Source organism: Ambystoma mexicanum, chromosome 9 (assembly GCF_040938575.1).
Source record: "Ambystoma mexicanum isolate Mex_15411 chromosome 9, UKY_AmexF1_1, whole genome shotgun sequence".
Lineage (NCBI taxonomy): Eukaryota > Metazoa > Chordata > Amphibia > Caudata > Ambystomatidae > Ambystoma > Ambystoma mexicanum.
This window is the reverse complement of record NC_090931.1, coordinates 1,425,867,447-1,425,881,061: the sequence shown is the minus strand read 5'-3', so window position 1 is coordinate 1,425,881,061 and position 13,615 is coordinate 1,425,867,447. Positions and strand designations below refer to the sequence as shown.

At 46.8% G+C, this 13,615-nt stretch overlaps 1 protein-coding gene across 1 annotated transcript in view; it reads left to right on the top strand.

The window, feature by feature from the left end:
* The window catches only part of AAMP (angio associated migratory cell protein), a 145,443-nt gene that overhangs the window by 102,755 nt on the left and 29,073 nt on the right, over positions 1-13,615 (top strand). The window contains exon 9 of the mRNA XM_069616827.1: positions 9,569-9,659. Within this exon, the coding sequence (XP_069472928.1) occupies positions 9,569-9,659 (91 nt within the window). The remainder of the gene's footprint in view (positions 1-9,568; positions 9,660-13,615) is intronic.

Sequence of the window (13,615 nt, the reverse complement as noted above, 5' to 3'; positions counted from 1 at the left end):
ACTCTAGCTTTCGTCAAGGAGGTGGCCATTGGCACGAGAGCCCTATCGGACCATTCCCCAGTGATCCTGGAAATCCGGGCGCAGAACCCAAAATCTGACAGCCCACGCATATGGACGTTATACGACCCCATCCTCAATGAGATGGCTACAAGAGACTAGATCACGAAAGCCATCAAGAGCTTCTTTAAAGAAAACCCAGCATCCAACACCTCGGTGGGGAACACCTGGGATGCAATGAAAGCAGTCATCCGACGTACCCTGATCGCTCAGGGAGCAGCCTACCATAGAAATAGGCGACAAACCCAGACAGCCTTGGAAGACTAACTGAAGGCCGCAGAAGAGACCCACAAGAAGAAAGGTTGGTCCCCTAAGACACAGAAAGCCTTGCGCATAGCCAGAAAGAAATTAGAGGCCCATTATGCGGAACAGACCGCCCTACTCATGGCCGGAGCTAAACAATCGTATTACGCGAAGAACAATAAGGCAAATTAAATCTTGGTGGCCAAACTTTATCACAGGCCTACGTGACCCCAAAGGAGTTACCCAATTCTCGGAACCCAAAAAGCAACCGCTAGCGATGGACTACTTCGCCAAGATCATGACGGCCAATCCACAAAACCAACCGCAACAAATGGAATACCTACGTAAAGCGGCGCTACCGTGGCTTTCTGACACCGAAAGGGAGGAGCTGGAGGCGCCCATCACAGAGGAGGAGATTGAGGAGGCCATCAAGTCACTTAAACCACGAGCCCCGGGCCCAGATGGATTCTCAGCAAGGTTCTATTAACTATTTAGGCCCCAACTGGTTCCCCACCTGGTCACACTTTTTAACTCCTTCAGGGAGACAGGATCTGTGACGCCCTCGATGCAGGAGTCGACCACCATCCTCCTTCCTAAACCTGGGAAAGACCCACAAGACTTAGCCTCGTACAGGCCGATTGCTCTATTGAACATTGATGCGAACCTATACTCCAAAATTTTGCCGAACCGCCTGGGATCATTCAGCCAGACCAGGCAGGTTTCATCATACATCGAGCGGCAGGAGACAACATCCGGAGAACTCTCAACCTCGTGGACCTTACTGCCCGGAACTCCCAGAAGTTGGTCCTAATGGCCCTAGATGCGACCAAGGCCTTTGACAGGGTAGATTGGACGTTTATGAAAAACACCTTGGGGGGCCTTCGGCTTTGGGCCAACATTCCAATCAATGGTACTAGCTAACTATACTGGCCCGAAGACGCTCCGAAGAATCGATGGACACCATTCAGCCTGACCTGCGGGACTAGACAGGGCTGTCCGCTGTCCCCACTGCTGTTTGCCCTGACCATGGAGCCCTTTGCCCAAGAATCAGACTCAACAATCAGATCAAAGGCCCGATCAAAGGCCCGAGGGTCGGCCCCTCACAACATAAAATCGCTCTGTATGCCGACGATGTCTTGCTCATGCTTTCAGAAGCCAGCTCATCCCTCTGACACGCGCTAGAAGAGATAGACAGCTATGGTGAGGTTTCTGGCTTTTCGGTAAACTTCGCTAAGTCTACGGCCTTAAGCCTTAAAATGTGCCCAACCACGTGGGAAGAAAGGGCGATCCCTTATTTGGGGTGTCTATATCTCAGCGGACCCGAAAGACACATACAAGGCAAACTGCTGTTCGGGGAACTGGAAGGTGACCTGAAACGATGGATGACGCAGGAGATCTCGCTGCTAGGGCGCATTACAGCGTGCAAGATGAACCTCCTCCCGAGATTCCTTTACGCCTGCGCCTCCCTTCCAGTGGCGATCCCCGCTCCAGCCCTTCGAAACCTACAGAGGAAGATGTTGAAATTTATCTGGAGAGGTAAGAAGGCGAGAATCCCCCTAAAAACGCTATTGGGGGATTCCAAATTGGGAGGTCTGGGAGTCCTGGACCTACAGGCTTATAGGGTGCCAGCCCAATTAGCGCAAATCCACGCATGGCAGACAATCACAAACCGCCCCAGATGGGTGGAGCTGGAACAGTCACGAACACCACTACCACTTCTATTCTTGCCACACATCCCACCCCCTCTCCGAACACACTGGGGAGACCTTCTCCTGGCAACTAATCACACCCTAAAGTCCTGGTATTAGGCGCTAAAACGGAAGGGGGTCCCGAGAGGCCTGAGCCCTCAATCCCCGGTCTTCTTTAACCCGGCCTTCTCGCCTGGCACGAGCCCCCACAACTTCCAAAACTGGATAAACAGCGGCCTTGAAACCATAGACCAGCTATACGGGGAGGGGGCGCCCCTGACATTCGAGCAATGTAAAGGAAAAATTCCAACTCCAGGAAAGACCGATACATTTATATTCAACTGCGTCACTGGTGCACACACCCCCAAACTCTGCAGGCAGCAACGCGCCCCCCCACTGCCCTGGAACTGGCACTCTGGGACCTCCCGGCCCACGGGAAGATATCTACCCTATACAGGCGATTCTTAGGGGACTTCCTGAGCACGAGAACGCGCTGCATGACCCAATGGGAAGCGGACCTGGGTCACCCGATAGAAGACCAGACATGGGTGGACATCTGGACCCGGACGCACACCTCGTCCACCTGCATCACAAACAGGGAAAGTGCCTACAAAATCATGCTACGGTGGTATTACCCGCCCCTCAGACTTCATCACATGAACCCCCAAGTGGACTACCTCTGCTGGAGAGGGTGCGGCCTCCCAGGCTCTTTGTTCCACATGTGGTGGACATGTCCACGGATTCAGCAATTCTGGAAGACATGCCTAGAGACCATTGCGCAAATCACTGGGTCAGCGATCCCGCTGGAGCCGGAGCCCGTCCTGCTGGGAGCTCCGATCCCAACGATCTACCCCCGGGCCGGCAATAGAGCAAAATTGCTAACCCAGTGCCTACTAGCCGGGAAAACAACCCAGGCCCCAGAAGGCCCCCTGATGGCCCAGTGGTGGACGAAACTCTGGGACATGCTGGTGGCGGAAAAGGTAACGGCGGCAAAGGCGGGTGCTCTACACAGATTTCAGAACATCTGGGCCCCAGTTCTGGAATATGACTGGTGATTCCCAGCCCTGACCTATAAACCCATTAACGCTCGCTGGACCCTGAAAGACCAAGAAAACCCCGAAACGGACACATAGTGGCCGGGGCACGGGGGAGCCCGGACCTAGGGAGAGGGGGGGGGGGCACGGGAAAGGGTCTGGGGGTTAATATGCTTAAAATGCTTTAACGATGTTGCAAGTGGTTGTGTTATTGTCATCCTGCCTTGTTAAAAAATAAACAAAGTAAAAAAAAAAAAGTCTGCAAAAGAGCTGGGGTCTCAAGGGTGGAAGGGGAATTGGCATAGAAATTAGAACTCTCCATAACAATCAGTCCATAGAACTACCCACCTTCTTTCAGAATGCTTCAAACTCGGCAAAAATAAGCCACCATACACTTGATGTACGGAGGGCGGTTTTGTACTATGTGAACAAAACAAAACCCCTAAGGTAAACGGACCAACTCTTTGTTTCCATAGCTGGTAGAGAAGGCGATCACATATCAAAGGGTGCCATTTCCAGATGGATAGTCAGATGCATACAATTATGTTAGTCCTTATCCAAAAGGGTTCTACCTTTTACACCAAGTGCACACTCTACCAGAGGTACAGGGGCTACCTTAGCTTTCATTGCAAACTTCCCTCTAGACGGCATATTCAAAGCTGCTACATGGAGTTACATCCGTACGTTCACACAACATTACTGCATTGATGCACATTCTAAAGCAGATTTACAGGTGGGACAAGTCATCCTAAAACAGCTCTTTGCCACTGTTAGGCCTTAGACCCCCAGCTCTTTTGCTGGACTTTAGGACTTTTCATTTTCACCCTGGAGTGAGTGGGACCTTTTTCTCACTCTCTCATATACTTTGATCTGATTTGGATTATATATTTCCTTTGTTTTTGGAGTCTGACAAACTCCATAGGCATCTACTTTTTGTATGTTATGTTACTGTTACTACTTAAGCGCACGGCTACCCAAAGGTATCTTGGCGCTGAAGAGATGAAAAAGCATCCATACCTTGAAACACATGTGTATAGGCGCGTTACAAATACCATATCATATCATATCGGGGGCCAATAGTAGAGCAGGCACAAAGCTGGTTAAAATAGTTTTTTATTTATTATTTTTTTTTTTTTATTAATTGAAAGGGGGAGTGTGTTCCATAGTCTGGCACCGGCTACGGAAAAAGCCCTGCCTCTGATACTCATACGATGGAAGGAAGGTACGGTAAGCAGGTTTGCAGAGACAGAACATAGCTGTCGAATGGGGGTATAGCGTGAGAATTTCGTTTGCAAGAGCTCTGTGCCCTATTCATGTATGGCGCGATGGACTGTGCAAAGTGTCTTGAAATCAATGCGCTGGTTAAAAGGGAGCCAGTGCAGTGAACGTAGCACCAGAGAAATGTGTGCTACATATGGCGTTCCAGTCGCCGACCGAGCAACTATATTCTGAAGCAAGGCCCTTAGGTTGGGCCAGATACAGTGAGTTGCAGTAGTCCAGCCGCAACAATATCAGGGCTGCTACCACTGGAGGGCGGAGGTGAGCGGGGGTAAAGGGGTGGACTGTCTTTAAAACTTTCAGCTGGAAGTGTCCCGCCTGACAGACCGCAGCAACTTGGTTTGTCATAGACAGGGATGCCAAGAGAATAACGCCAAAGATCATCACCTTACTTACCGGGGAGGGGATGGCACCAAGGGAGGTAGACCAGAAAGAAGAGACCCAGAGTGAGGGTTCAGGGGAACACCCTACGACCAGCACCTCCGTCTTGTCTCCGTTCAATTTGAGCCAATTGCGGTTCCTCCATATTCCCACTGCAGAGAGGCATTCTCGCAGGCACAACAACACTCCACCTCACCCTGATCTAGGTCGAGCCGGATCAGGATCTGAGTGTTGTCGGCGTACGAGTAACACCTGATGCAGTGGGAGCGGATGAAACGCACAAGTGCCAAAATATAGATGTTTAATAGCATCGGAGACAAAGACGACCACTGCGGAACTCCACAGCTGAGATGACGGGGCAGATAGAAAAGGTGGCATGGAAAGAGTCTGGGTACGATCCGCCAGGAACGATGCAAACCAAGCTAGTACCTGGCCATATATGCCTATCTGGGCCAGCCGAGACAAAAGGATGGGGTGGTTGACGGTGTCGAATGCTGCTGACAGATCTAGCAGAATCGGAGCACCCACCCCACCTGAGTCTACCAGCCTAGCCATGTCATCCTGGACAGAGACCAGTACACTCCGTGCCTCTTCCAGGTCTAAAGCTGGACTGCGCAGGGTCAAGGAGAGAAGATTCAAGGAATGAGGATAGAAGGGTTGATGCCAGCGATTCGAAGTTTTTTGAGGAAAGGAAGGAAAGAAATTGGACCAAAAGTAGCCAAAAAAGTGGGGTCAAGTGAAGGCTTCTTTAATAGTGGGACAACTAGTACCTGGCCATATATGCCTATCTGGGCCAGCCGAGACAACAGGATGGGGTGGTTGACGGTGTCGAATGCTGCTGACAGATCTAGCAGAATCGGAGCACCCACCCCACCTGAGTCTACCAGCCTAGCCATGTCATCCTGGACGGAGACCAGTACACTCCGTGCCTCTTCCAGGTCTAAAGCTGGACTGCGCAGGGTCAAGGAGGAGAGAAGATTCAAGGAATGAGGATAGAAGGGTTGATGCCAGCGATTCGAAGTTTTTTGAGGAAAGGAAGGAAAGAAATTGGACCAAAAGTAGCCAAAAAAGTGGGGTCAAGTGAAGGCTTCTTTAATAGTGGGACAACTCTAGCCACCTTAAGTTTTTGGGGGGGACTAACCCCTACTGGCAGGAGATGTTCACTGCCGCAGTGATAGAATATCCGGAGAGATTTTCTTCATGATATCCACCGGAATGGCATCGGAGGGAGAGCATGATTTAATCCTTTGAATTGCCATTCGTACTGTCTTCTCTGAGAATGTAAGAAAGGAAGACCATTCTTTAGTATCCACCGAGGGAACTGTGTGGCTGACAGTATCATTTGGTGAAGTGGTTGTCGAGGTCTGGATGTTCTGCCTAATATCTGTTTTTAGTTCTGAAAAATTGGGATAAACTATTGCATAGCTCTTGCGTAGGTATAACGTTAGCAGTGAGCGTATCAGATGACGAGAGGGATTTGACAGTAGAGAAAAGAGCTTTGGGTTGACTTAGGGACTCAACAATTTTCTGGGAGAGATGGTGGATTTTTGCTGATTTAATGTTGACAGAAGTGGTAAGACATGACTTGACGATGTGTCACTTTCGTTCAGCCTGTCTGACTTTGTCAGCTTTAAGTTGATCAGAGAACCAGGGCTCTGAGGGTAGTCTGCGCGGTTGGATCAATCTCAGTGGAGCTATCTTATCTCCACTGCTATCATCTTATCTTGCATGGTGACACGCAGCACCTTCAGTGTCAGAGAAAGCCTTTACATTTCTCTAAAGGCTTAAATACCTTTTCTTGTGTGAACTACTGTTCCCTAGAATAGTAAAGTGAAATTGACTTTACCTATTTCTCTGTAGATCCAGCACACCCCATCTTATGTGGAGTGCTGGGGGGGTTACTTAGTAGCCCCTTTTTCCACTTACTCATGTAAAATGTTTTGTTACCCTCACTAATTTTAATGGCTCGTGGCAGTGGTTTAATGTTCGTACCATTGTGCATTTTTACGGCAGGCTGAATCCTCAGCTGCAGTTTTGCACCCATTGGTGCCCATTTTGTCAAAATGGCCCTGGTGTTCTTTTTTTTGCCATTTCTTGCTTGTGAGGTCTTTCTTGGGTTTTACTCTGTACGTCAAACCAGGTTTAACCCTTTTGTTCATTTTGTCTTTGGTGGGCTTCAACGCTAAAGCCCGCCTCTGGCTCCAGTGTGTCTGGCAGGGCAGGAAGCGAGGGGGCTGCCCGACCCTTGTCCTTAGTCTCCATGGTTACCTGAATGCACCCAGTGCTGGTTGGCTGGCTGTCCTTGAAGGACACCCACCCTGCTGTGTGAGTGACAGCTAGGCGGTGCATGAATCGGAGAAACCTGCATAAAAAGTGAGGTTTCTTGGACTGAAGGCAGAATCGACCACTAGACGAAACATCCAACGAAGGAATCTGGAAGAGAAGCTTGCTGCACCCTCCTGGACCGTTCGTTTGCCCGGTGAAGCCCTGCTGCAGTGCTTAAGCTTTGAATTTTGTATCGATTTCTTCCCTTGGGTTGGTGGGACCAACTGACCCCAAGACAAACTTTGTTGGAGCCCCTCTCCCTGCTGGCTGTACTTCCTTGCTGCTGCTGAAACAGAGTGCCGGAGGTCAGGAACACCTGAAACAAATGCATCGTCTTTAAGCCGGACCCAAGCTCCAGGAAGATCCTAAGGGCCCTCTCGAAGCAGGACAACCCAAGCCTGAGCCACGTCAACAGAGTTCTGGACCCCAGAAGCAAGGGGAGCCCATAAGGTGTCCAAGAACCGCAGTGATGCTGTTGACCGATAGCTGAAACCGCAAAGTGCTGCTGATTTGCAAAGAGCCCATTGCTGCCGCCGACCTTCAAACTGCAGTGCAGGAGTCCTCCAGACGTCCTCCCTCTTGACTCCACGCCTGAGGCCCAGGAACCCAGGAACTGCAGGACTGCAACCTGAACAGAAGCCAGCTGTTTCCTCTTCTTACAGCGGACGGTACTGTCTTGACTAAAAGGGTACTTTTTGGTCTGTAGCTTGTTTGTCTCACTGAAGACTTGCAGTAGCTGCTTTTTCTGCAGAGTTGCTTGCAGCTTTGCCTTCACATGCCTTCCAGCTTGTGGCCCACCAGTGATTCCTTTTCTACAAACTCTCTAAATAACATTGTGCAAGACCTTTGTGCTATCTGAAGAAGTTCCTCAGCTCCCTAGACATTTCCCAATTGACTTTGGCTGTCCTGGCTCCCTGCAGAATCTTCTGACCCATTGACTTTGGTTTTACCTGTCAATCCTAGGTGGTGCATACGTTTAACTTGTATTGCTGGTAAAGAGTTTAATCTACACTTCATTGGATGGATTGCAAAGTATTCACACATTCCGAGAACCTGTTAACCTTGTTCCTTCCATAACCTTTTCCTTTTCCACAAACTCAGAATTGTATTAAGTGTTAAAAGTGATATATCAATGTCCACAGCTATTGAAGTCAGGGTGTAGGAAGTGTGTGTGTGACATCCGAAAAGGATATCTAATTGCTTAACTTAATTCTGAGGAAGTGTTATGAAGTGTATTTTTATTGTTGCCTATTGCCCTTTCAAAAAAAAAAAAAAAAGCTTACTTAAAATTGACTGTTAATACATAATTATTTTACTAGAAAACCTTGAGTAGAAGTGTTATTTGAATACTTGTAATTGTGAATCTCTATAGCTCACATTTACCCCTCTTGAGATGTCTGGCTGCTCAGTCACTCTAACAACTTGTGTAGTACAGGCCTCTACCAAAGCTTGGGTTACCTATTGCCAAGAGGACAAGACTGGTGTAGTCTCCCACAGTGTTACTAAATCCAATCATGCCTAACACCCAGTTATAAATTAAGGTTTTTTTTTTTTGTTCTCGTCTTCCAAACCCGTAAGATATTCTTTGTCACCAGTAGTGTTCTATCGATCCAACCTGATTGATCGCTGGAAACCTCACATCTGCACGCTTTGAAAGAAGAATAACAGCTGGAGGGGACCTCCGAAACATTACACCCAGAGTTGTTTCCAGCCTATTTAAAACATCCCTCCAGAAATCAACAACCCTCGGACAGTCCCATAACACATGCAACAACTCTTAAAACAAGCCTTTGCACAACAATACTTAAGTCAGGAAAGCATCCTATCTGTTTAGAATTACTTCATGTAGCCCCAGCGATGCAACGTTTTGTTTGCTTTTAATTGTTTTTCTTTGTTTTTCCAGTTTTTTTTGTCTCCCTTGTGGTATATCGTTAGAGAAATCAAATCTGCAACAGAAGTGTTAATATCTCACTGTATGTTGCTGTACTATTGTGGAGGAGCCCTGTCTTCTCACTGTTTTTGTTGGTTCAAAGGTCAGCATACATTTGTGAGTTGACTGTTGGGTCAAATTTCTATTGTTCTAATGAAAATAGTTTAAAAGTAGACCTCCAAATGTTCTCTTGAAAGACCTGTTTTTGTTTTTGTGGGATGGGAGGGGTCCCCAGTTCCTCACCTGTTTCCCAACTTCTTTCACTTCTCCGGCACTTCTTTTTTTTTTTCTTTTCTTTCAATCCATCACATCTGAACTGTAATCTACACTTGTAATCCTAATAACTAATTCACTTTTCTTGTCAACATTTGGACCTGAAACCTTTTTGGCCTGTCAACTTTTTTCGATCACTTTAGGTTGGCTCACAAGGATGTACTTTTTTGAACCGATGACTGATGAGTGCATTATACTTGGTGCATTTAGCAATTTGAGTTCTGTGTTTTCTAGTTTCTCCTTATTCTCAAACTCCTTTCCTCATTTGGTCCACCCATCCCCACTATACATCTATCCCACCCTCAGTTGGTATTTTACTCTTAATGTGACTCTTGCTTCTTTCTGCTTTTTGGCTCTAGTCTGCCGCTGGCTGCTGTGGGTTACCTGGACGGAACGCTTGCAATTTACGACATCTCTACACAAAGTCTCCGGCATAGATGTCATCACGAGGTAATATGCTTCAAATCCATCTAATTCTGTGTGTAAATAGGCAAATGGTAATTTCACTGTGCTAGCTGGCCACCGTATGAAGATGTCTCTCAGTGGGACGCTTGTTGAGATTGTGTGTTTGGCGTGTGTATAACTAGTCCTATGTCTGTGGTGAAAAAAAAATGGGGGTTGGTGGTAGAGCAAACCAGGGAGATTCAGGTAGATCAGGTGCTGGTTCTGCATTTCAGAGACGTACAAGTGAGGTATGGGTTGGTGGGATTGGGATTCTTTTATTGCAGCCATTGTTATATGGGATCCCGCCGCAAATGCCAAGCTGTTACAGCTTGAGACTGCCATAGCTTACTATGCAATCACAGCTGAGACGGAGTGGACTGTTGAGTAGTGAGAGCGGGGACAGAGAAAGTGGCATTCGTGGGATGAAAGTCCAATCATTTGTGTGTCAAAACGTCTTGTGTTGTGATTCAAGCTAATGTTCTATTAGAGCAACGTTTATAGAATGCTTATAATGTGCATTCCCTTTTACTGTTAGGGCAGTTTTCCTAACGTCTACCTGTGGTAAGACTTTATAAAACTAACCCTTGGTATACAGAGCCCCAACGTCTATTATAAGTCTCTACTACTCAAGGTTTTGGTAGAATGGCAGAGCAGCCAGGCTCATCTTAGTTGGGAGATGTGAGCTGTAGGTGAGTAAAATGAACTCAGTAAATACATAGGCCCAAAGAAACTCGTACACCCCTGTAATCATAGTAAAATAGAAATTTATTTTATGTGCACAACTTAAAGTTAAATCTCAAGAAGGTAAGTACTATTTCAAGCTAAGCAATGCAATATGAAATCAAGGCAATGCTTCAGGTGAAGAAACTTTTAAGTTAAGAACTATACATGCAATTCAGCAGAGTTCAAAGGTGAGTACAATCCCTTGTTATACTCAGAAAATGTTCTGTTGGAATAAAAAGGTTAAGCAACACCAACAATAGCAAGTCAGTACATTAAAAGATTTGTATTAGTTTTCAGAGGCCTTAAGGCTGTAGCAGTCCATCCCTATCTAGGTATGAGTTCTTCAAAGTCAGATTGGAGGTAACGCAGATAAGGCACAGATACAGAAAAGGCAATGTTCCAGAGGATTCTTCAATTACAAGTAGGTAAAGGGCTGTTGTTGGTCAAAAAGGTTTAAGGGACCTTGGGAAAGGCTCCCTATGGGTGCACAAGTGTTGGGCCTGGGTGAAGGGTATAGGCAAACACCCACACTGGAATCAGCACTCCAGCAACAAAGGAGCGAAAGAATGACTCTGGGTATGTACTACCACGAATCACAGTGCCTAAGGAGTGATTAAGAAGATGCAGCTGGATTCTTTTCACGGTGCAGCAGCGGTGGACCGGTCTCCTGTCACTTGGTCGTTATGACAAAAGGAGGGACTCTGGAAGGGATGTCGCATCAGCAGTCAAGAATGGACTCCCAACAAAGGATTCTTCATGCTCCAATGTCGATCTGCAGTCTTCGTGCCTTTTCACAGACTCCAAGAATGAACGTTTACTGCTTGTTCAGTCCGTCTCGATTCTTTGGTCCTGCATTCTGGTGAGAGGACTTTGAGGAGGGGATCTTTCCTCTGGAGGTCCGGAAGGAGTCACCAAAGTTTCTGGAGAGTTTGTTCACGGAAAGACTATGCACTGATCAGGTTCGAGGTCCCAGAGTATTGGTGGTTTGCAGCCCAGGAAGGTTGCAGCATGTCGTGGGATGGCTTGAATTAAAGGTTGACTTAGGACTGATTATGCCTATAGGTTCAAGGGAGGAAGTCGTCCACTTCAGAGCTTCCCTGTCGATTTGAAAACTGGTTCAGGACAGCAGTGTTACCTCAGCAGGCTTCTCATGTTGCTGGAAGGAACTGCAGGCATCTCTGGTTGTCTTCTTCTTCGGTTCTTCTGTTCCAGTGGTAGACTTGTCCTTTGCCGCAAGCTCCTTTTATCCAGGAATCCAGCCAATCAACAGTCATGCAACATTCAAACTTTGGGTGGTGGCTGTACTTTCAGGACAGCCAGTCTACCAGTTGAAACTGGTTGCAGGCAGGCATCCCAACAGACAAAGAATAGCAGAGTTTCATACTTCTTCCCTGCTTCCGGTCCTCACAGACAGACTGGAGCCTCGGTCGGCTTCACAAAGAATTCCTGCTGAAGACCAAACTCAAACCAGGGCCTCCCTCACCCAGGATGGCAGAAGGATCAAGAAAGGACAAGCACACAAGAAATGGCGAAAAAAAGAAAGGGGCCCTCATTTTGGGTCAATGGTGACCTTTCTGTGCAATACCGCGGCTGTGAACTCAGCCATGGTAGGAAAAATATGCAAATGTTGGTAGAACGTGCCCACTGCCACCAGCCATTCAGGTATGCTCGTCACTGTAACAGAAATATTACAGGAGCAGTGAGAAAAAAGGGTTTCAAGGTAACCCTTCAGCACTCCACATCGGGTGGTGTGTGTGCTAATCTCCCAAAAGGAAAAGCTAAAAAGGATAAAAAGCATCCCTCTAACCTTGAGGTCTTAAGGAAAATAAAGACTATACAAAGTAGATCTCAAAGGGCTCCTAGCAAAACTGCACAGAAGGTGCTCTCTGCGGCAAAAGTGAGACACTGATGCCTTAAAAAGTATGGAGGAAAGCAAGATTACATAGAAATAAAGTAAAAAGGAATGAACAAGGTTTGCCATGTCGGAGCAGAAAGAATGAATGGGTGAAAAAAAGGCTCCACTCATTCAGGAGAACAAGATAAAGGTTCCAGAGTCAAGCACACATTACTGGGGGGGTCTCGCAGGTAGAGGGGATTTGGCATACAAAATGTCCCTAACCAATATTTGTCAACTTTCCCAAGCAATAGACTTGCACATTATTTGGTGATTTTCTTTTTTCTGTGTCAGCTTGCTCAGGTGATCAAGAGTTATGTGGTGGTGGGGTGTTGTGTGTTGCAAAGTTATTTGACACCAAATAATCATTACTTGGAGATTAACACCAAACCAAAAAAGGATTTTAGTTTGACTAGTCCCTAAAAAATAAAAATAAATAACTTTTTTATTTATTTTTATTATTTTGACCATGAGGGTCAACCGAGGTTTGCAGGTCAACTGTTTGAATTTTAATGCAGGAATGTAATTGGTATTAGGTCTTTTGACCTAATACCAATTACATTCCTGCATTAAAATTCAAACAGTTCAACCAGCACCTGATCTACCTGAACCTACTGTTTTTAAAGAAAGCACAGAGCGGTCTTTCTAAATAGAACTGTCAGCCCCTGCGACGCACCCAAGTGCGCGCAGGGGCTGACTGGTACACCAGGACCTGGAAGCTACCACGAGGGAGAATGTGTTTGTGTGTGTTTTGGGGTGTGTGTGTGTTTTTTGGTGTTTATGTGTAATGGTGAGGGGTAGTCTTGGGAGGGGAGGGAGATGGCGGGGACTGAGGGAGGGGGGGTCTGGGGGTATAACCCCCCACCCCCTGATTTTTAGCAAATGGGGCAAGAGAGGGTGGGGGTTTGGGGTTGAGGGGTGAAGAAATGTCCTTTTTTAACTTTTTCTTTTATTTTTTATTTATTTTTGAAGGCTGCCTAAAATCGGCCAGAAAAAAACTGTTTTGGTTGGGCGACCTACAAAAATCAGAAAAAAAATGACATAGAACCATGTAATTGCTGAAAAAACACACTGAGAATATCCAGTTTTGCTGACATCGTAGGTCATCTGGTCCACAGATCCCCTGATCCAAAAGAAACTTGGAGGAGTGTGTGTATGTATATATATATATATATATACGGCATAAATCGCAAGCGCAAAAAATTTCAAAAGCATTATTTGTCCCAAGGGGATGGAGGTTGTCTCAAGAACCAGCGCTATGCTTGCATAGTTGTGGTTAGAAAAAGAGCTGTGCTGATCTGCAAACGCAATAGTACTTCGACCGCTGGTAATGTGCCTAGGGGAT